The 7,174-nt window shown below is 40.9% G+C and overlaps 1 protein-coding gene and 2 long non-coding RNA genes across 7 annotated transcripts in view; 2 read left to right on the forward strand and 1 right to left on the reverse strand.

Moving 5' to 3' along the window:
• Positions 1–881: 881 nt before the first annotated feature.
• LOC309559040 lies at positions 882–2,218 on the forward strand. Its single transcript, XR_014225441.1, has 2 exons — positions 882–1,511; positions 1,802–2,218. It is a non-coding gene; the product is annotated as an uncharacterized lncRNA (long non-coding RNA).
• A 149-nt stretch (positions 2,219–2,367) lies between these two features.
• Positions 2,368–7,174, forward strand: part of ZEB2 (zinc finger E-box binding homeobox 2) — a 193,073-nt gene continuing 188,266 nt past the window's right edge. The window contains exons 1-2 of one of the 3 annotated variants that reach the window (XM_082262159.1): positions 2,368–3,148; positions 6,103–6,238. In XM_082262159.1, coding sequence (XP_082118285.1) covers positions 6,166–6,238 — 73 coding nt within the window. In that variant the 5' untranslated portion in view covers positions 2,368–3,148; positions 6,103–6,165. Of the gene's footprint in view, positions 3,149–5,517; positions 6,239–7,174 lie in introns of those variants that run through there. The other 2 variants (XM_082262158.1, XM_082262160.1) reach the window with 2 other exon arrangements.
• Positions 3,920–4,720, reverse strand: LOC309559039. Of its 3 annotated transcripts, none has more exons than XR_014225438.1 (3): positions 4,608–4,720; positions 4,350–4,563; positions 3,920–4,265 (listed from the first exon to the last, which is right to left on the reverse strand). It is a non-coding gene; the product is annotated as an uncharacterized lncRNA (long non-coding RNA). The 3 variants fall into 3 exon arrangements; XR_014225439.1 differs by having other exon boundaries at positions 3,920–4,224; positions 4,266–4,563; XR_014225440.1 differs by having other exon boundaries at positions 4,109–4,141; positions 4,225–4,563.

The following is a 7,174-nucleotide window of genomic DNA, read 5'->3' on the forward strand; positions in this document are numbered from 1 at the left end:
ACTGTGCACACAACATGTATTGACAATAGAGTACAGGATATATACTGAGTACAAAACCTGTATAGACAGTAGAGTACAGGATATATACTGAAGACATAAGATGTAGATGTACAGGATACATGCTCAGTACATAGGATGTAAAGACAGTACCGTACAGGATATATAATGTGCACACAACCTGTTTAGACAGTACAGTATAGGAAATATATTTTATATACAGTGTAAAATGTTGACAGTTTGTGCATTATCTGATTAAATCTCAACAGTAAGAAGCTCCTGACCCAGTACTGGAACTTCTGCACAAATAAATTACAATTCATCAAACTAAAAACTGTGCAAAATGTACATTAGGATCTATCTATCTATCTATCTATCTATCTATCTATCTATCTATCTATCTATCTATCTATCTATCTATCTATCTATCTATCTATCTATCTATCTATCCATCCATCCATCCATCCATCCATCCATCCATCCATCCATCCATCCATCTATCTATCTATCTATCTATCTATCTATCTATCTATCTATCTATCTATCTATCTATCTATCTATCTATCTATCTATCTATCTATCTATCTATCTATCTATCTAGCACATATTCACACCCAGCAGTACACCCACCCACAGACACATATGTACACATACACATAAATACATACAACATACTGCACATATGGTAAAATGAGATGTCTTTACTACAATATGTGTTGGGGGGTTGGGCAATTAAGTACCTAATAATATTTATTACTATTTCACTTATAATTGCATACACACACACACACACACACACACACACACACACACACACATATATATATATCATACTTATCACATATTTAAACTCCAACAAGTATTAATAAACTACATAATAAAATGCATTTATTATGTATATTTTAGCACATGGCATGCACTAAATATAACTTTTACCATTTATTTCTCAGCCATTATTAATAGTATGAAATAACTATAGGATTGCAAAGAGCCCCAAAGAGGTTAAAAATCGATTCTTCGACTATTTTCTGAAGCTTCTTTCCTCCCATCACCGTGTAGAAGAAGCCCATAGGGCTGTATACCGCACGGAGTGGATGAGAGCAGAGAGCCCAGCACTGGTTAAATCACTTAGCTCGCTGTCCTCCCCTGGGATGAAGGCTTGAATTAGTTAATATTGCTCAGTCCTTACTACATAGCTGAACTCCAGATGTGAAGGATAACTGTCTTCCTAGAATCTCAGCACCTGATTGGCTCAGGACGGCAACGTCACAGTAGAATCTTTTGAGTGATGATTCAATTAAGCATACAGTAAGTCAGAAACATAATGGGAGTGATAGCAGACAGCAAGCCTACCCATTTATCTTTTTCCATTTCTATCCTGCACTGGGATAAATGAAGGTGAGATTCTGACTAGAGTTGCTATGGGAAACTGCTGCACTTTTTTTTCCTTCTGGATCAGACCAGGTCCATCTGAATCAATCTGGGTCAATCAAGGTCCTTCTGGATCAGCCAAGGTCCATCTGGATCAGCCAAGGTCCTTCTGAACCAATCTGATTCAGTCAAGATTATTTTGAACCAATCTGGACCAGTCAAGGTTCTTCTGAACCAATCTGGACCAGTCAAGGTTCTTCTGAACCAATCTGGACCCGTCAATGTTCTTCTGAACCAATCTGGACCAGTCAAGATTATTCTGAACCAATCTGGACCAGTCAAGGTTCTTCTGAACCAATCTGGACCAGTCAAGGTTCTTCTGAACCAATCTGGACCAGTCAAGGTTCTTCTGAACCAATCTGGATCAGTCAAGGTTCTTCTGAACCAATCTGGATCAGTCAATTTTCTTCTGAAACAATCTGGATCAGTCAATGTTCTTCTGAACAAATCTGGACCAGTCAAGGTTCTTCTGAACCAATCTGGATCAGTCAAGATCAACTCTCTTTCCAAAAATCCACACACCCACCTCCAACCTCGTAAAACTAAGCATGCATTCAGTCCAACAGCATCTTAAAACATCTTTTACAAAATACATGCACTATCTGCAATTGATTTTTCATTACAATCATGTACATATCAGACCGACACCATCCAACAGGCCAATTAGAAGTCTACCTTAACCAAGTGTAGTAACCCCTAGCAACCTGAGACAACAAAGGTACCATCTGGTTGCAATGGTTTACTGTCCACTGCTTCCTGCGTTTCAGAATCAAATCTAACATAAAGCAAACATGAAACAATCGATCAAAAATATAAAACAAACAGCGACAAAATAAAATAAAATAAACAAGCAAATATTTCTTACACAGCACTCGCTTGTAATTTATAATCTAAAAATAAAACAAATAAATAAAAAAATGCAACAATGTAACAAAGATATACAAAGAGGGAAAAAAAAAAGAAAAGGGGGGTCCTTTAGGCAGCCTTGGTCCCAATGTGATACAGTGTTGACTTGTCGATGGCAGCGCTGGGATCTAAAGAGGGAGACCTCAGTAAGTTGAAGTTCCATTGGGTTCTAAGATGTGTGATTGGTGCAAAATGTTTTCAGTCTTGTATCCAGTAGGATTTAGTGACGAAGATAATGATGGCAAGGACTTGATGGCTGGGGAGGGGGAGAGAAAAAAAAAAGAAGGGGGGGAAGCAGGGAGGAGATGAGGTTGGGTGGGGGGAGAAGAAGAGAGAAGGTTTTTTTTTTGTTTTTTTTTTTGGGGGGGGGGGGGGTGGATAAGGGAGGTGGAATTTAATTTCTACCACTAAGCGTTTGCTAAGACTTCAAGGTATAATCTAACCCAGATCTTTTCCCACAGAGAAACTTGGTGATCACGTTTTTCACATGATGCTCACGTTTGGTGCTCAATTATCCCTCCCCACAAAGATAGGTGGCGTGTGTCTCAGGGTCTCCACTCTGAACAACAAGAAAAAAAATGTCATTAGGAACAGCCTAACGTCACGTCAGACCGTCCCCAGGTTCGTGTTTCGTGAAGTGGCAGTGAGAGATCAGTGCTAACCTGCTCTGCAGGAATAACGGTCCATCCCTGCCTTGACTCTTCTCTTGGCTTTACAATATCTCCAGGAGCTTCTCCTTCACTTTGTTCCTCCTAAAAGCCTAGTCCTACATGGTCCTGCACACCTCATCCCAGCCACCCACCGGGCTTTAAAGGTAGGTCCTTTCCATGATCTTTCCTCCAAACCTCAGCTAGGTAGAGCCCCCCTAGATGCCCTCTTCCTTTAATAAAACAAAGTGGGGGACCACAAGAGCATCCTAGCCCACACAAGATCCTTTACCTGGATGAGCAGGTAAAACTCAAGCCAGACATTTATTTTATTTTACATTTTACACTCCTTTTACTATTTGAAGGATACATTTTTTTTTATTGCAATATACAACATTATTTTACATTTTACACCCCAAGTTGGCTATAGATTTTTGTGACTTTGTGCACATGCTTTTTTTTTTGTTTTTCCAAAAAAAAAAACCCTTACCCAAAGCAAATAGTTCTGTACATTTAGCAAGTTTCATTTCTGTAAACTTAATTTAATGTACTGTAATTTTTGGTGTATTACCTAACACCTCTTGATAAACAGAAGTGAAAGTCGACTTTGGAATTCAGATGGCAGTTTAAAAAAACAAAAAAAAAAGCTTATTTTGAAATATCCACCTGGAACCTTAGGCTACAATTTTTTGTAATATTTATGTAATTAATGTAATATTTATTTTTTATACACTTTTTTGTAATGTTTGCTGCTAGTGTACATTTATTTTTCTTGATACATTGCAATAAAAATAAAATATACTGCATAGAAAAGCCTTAGTTTTCTAAAATACACCCTTATCTCCTCTTAGTTGTCTTAAATAATTCACCTATACCTCTTACCCCCTTTTAGTTTTCTATAATATATCACCTATACCTTTTATTACCTTAGATTTAGTAAAATACACCACCTATACCTTTTACCTCCTCTTGGATTTTCTAAAATACACCCCCTATACCTTTTACCACCTCTTAGATTTTCTAAAATACACCATGTATACCTTTTACCACCTCTTAGATTTTCTAAAATACACCATGTATACCTTTTACCACCTCTTAGATTTTCTAAAATACACCATGTATACCTTTTACCACCTCTTAGATTTTCTAAAATACACCACCTATAGCTTTTACCACCTCTTAGATTTTCTAAAATACACCGCCTATACCTCTTACTTCCTGTTAATATTCTAAAATACACCACCTATACCTCTTACCACCTTTAGATTTTCTAAAATACACCACCTAGACCCCTTGTCACCTCTTAGAATCTCTAAAACACACCGCCTATACCTCTCCCCCCTGCTTAGATTTTGTAAAATACACCACCTATACCCCTCACCACCTCCTAGATTTTCTAAAATACACCACCTATACCCCTCACCACCTCCTAGATTTTCTAAAATACACCACCTAGACCCCTCACCACCTCCTAGATTTTCTAAAATACACTGCTTATACCTTGTACCTCCTGTTAGTTTTCCAAAATGCATCACCTATACCTCTAATATCATCTCTGTTTTCTAAAATACTTCACCTATACCTCTCACCTCCTCTTAGTTTTCTAAAATAATTCACCACCAATACCTCTCACCTCCTTTTAGATTTTCTAAAATACACCACTTATACCTCTCACCTCCTCTTAGTATTTTAAAATAACTACTTATACCTTTCACCTCTAATTTATTATATTTTAAAAAATGCACCACTTATACCTCTCATATCCTTTTAGAATTCTCTTATTATTCTTAAATAATCACCTATACCTTTTACCTACTCTTAGTTTTCTAAAATACACCACCTATACCCCTCACCTCCTCTTGTTATTTTAAAATACACCACCTATACCCCTCACCTCCTCTTGTTATTTTAAAATACACCACCTATAGCCTTCGCCTCTAGCAGGACCCCCTGTTTTATTTACCCCTAAAATATTTTTACATGTAACTTTTTTTTAAAATATTAAATTTATTTTAAATAAAAGTGACAGCTGCCAAAATCATTTGAGCCTACTAGGCAGTGAAAGCCATAGTTGTGACTGTGTTGGCCAATGTGTTTAGTTTGTCCTTGTTTGCTTTAACACCCCAAGAGCTGAAGTTCCCCATACACAGCCCATCCTAGTGTGTGTGTGTCATTTGTTTGGGACTTGTGTGTTTATGTACATGTGAATTAGTAAACCTTGCTTTGACACTTTTTTTTTTAAAGGGAGGATAGGGGGGGGAGAGGAAAAAAAATGGGGCTGTGTGTTAAAAGTGGAGGCTAACTCTTAAATTTAAAGGTGATCTTAGAGGCACTCCTTGGCTTTAAGGGTTAATTGTCCTTGTCTTAAGGGGTTGCATCTGTTCCCCTGTTTAAGCTAATACCCCCCCCCCCCCTTTAACTTGGGAGCAACAACTGAAATCTTGGGCTCCCCCAGCCCCCTACCCCCCCCCCCTCCTCCTCCCATCACCCCCCCCCCCCTCTACATTTTGACAGAAACTATCTAAAATGTAACTTTTTTCCCACATCAAGGTTTACACCCCTAAACACACAGCATTGCTTGCTGTTCCCTGAGCTGCAAGCCCAGTTTGATCGCACTTACATTAGCCAAAAGAAGTAAGGGGGGTAGGGGGGTGTTGCCTTGGAATTTGGGGTGTCCTTGCTCCAGAGCCTCGGAACCCAAGGCATCATTGCCAGCCCTCCTTGGTTAATTACAGTCAGTGTCCACAGATCTGCATATCCTATTACACTCAAAGTTGAGCTGAGAGGTCTGGGCGAGGATGCAAAGTAGAAAAAAACAGGGGGGGAAGCTTTGAGTCATCCTAGTAGAGGAGAGAGTCCTGTGCAAGATGTAGATCTGTTGGGATCTGGCTACCGGTGCTTAAAGGGAGCCCCCCTTATACATGAGAAATCAGCAGCCCAGCAAGGAGGACTTAAAGCCAGCAAAAAGGAGTGAGTTGAGAGGCAAAGAGGGGATAAATAAAAAAAGAGAGAGACAGAACCGGGTTGCTCTGGGAAGATCTGGCGCAATCTTTGGCGCCCAGCTTTTTTTAAATGGGATCTATCAATGCCCACTGTGTGCCTGTGTTTGCTCCGTTGTCAGAGTCGACGTGCTCCTCCTGAATCATTCTGTCCATGAGAACTGGCGTCTGATCCACTCTTATCAATGAAGCAGGACATGATGGCGGATGGCCCCAGGTGTAAGAGGAGAAAACAAGCCAATCCAAGGAGGAAAAACGGTAAGGACTTGGGGTACACCAGCACCCCCTTTTTATTGGTGTTTTGTCCCTTGTGGTGGTTGGCTTTGTTGTAGAGTTGAGGACCTTACAGTGTTCAGGGATGGTGGGATCAAGTCCCAGGTCTTCTCCCCCCTCTCTCTCTCTCTCCATGGGTGAGTCGCAGCTTTTCTGGGGGGGCTCGCTGGAGTCCCCCTACCTCTGCAGGCAGGCTTGCTCAAAACTTTGTGCAGCTTCACATAACGGTTCCTGTAGGCAAGGAGTGACAACACAGACCGCTAGCTTTTCTCTCTTTTCTTCTCCGTCCCCCCCTCCCTCTCCTCAGCCTCTGCAGGCTCAGCTTACAGGCAAAGGGCTGGACAGGCAAGCACAACAGCCAGCAGCCTAAAGCCACCCAGCAGCAGCTGCATGCATGCGGGGCTAGCTAGCTGAGAAGCCTTGCACCCCCACTTCCCCCCTTCCCTTGCACCCCCATCCTAAGCCCAGCAAGTTCTGCTTTAGTCGCTGCTTGTCTCAATGACCCCAGACCCCCTTCATGTTCCTAGGAGGAGGAGGGGGGTGCGACAATACAAGGGGGTTCTGCTTCACAGATCAGCCAAGTATTCTGGGGATCCCCCCCTCCCCACCCTCAGCTGAGCTAGACTTTTTTTTTTTTTTTTCATTTCTTTAATTAGGCTTGGTATTAGAGACGCAGAGAAGGCTTTGCTACTTCTGGGTGTGTTGTCAGCATGTGGACTTGGGCTCTATTTCTCTTTTAGTGGTGTGGGGGGCTTCATATAGACCTCTTCTCAGTCTCTTCCTAGATCTCCAGCACTTCTCCACTACTTCAGAAAACTTTTATTTAAAGGCATGGGAGCTGGGATTGAATAGTCACTGGGTTCTTCAGCAGCTTCAATTATTTGTGACCCTCTTCTTTGAGATTAACCCTTCCCAGGCCAG

Source organism: Pelophylax lessonae (genome assembly GCF_965119305.1).
Source record: "Pelophylax lessonae genome assembly, chromosome: 6".
NCBI lineage: Eukaryota > Metazoa > Chordata > Amphibia > Anura > Ranidae > Pelophylax > Pelophylax lessonae.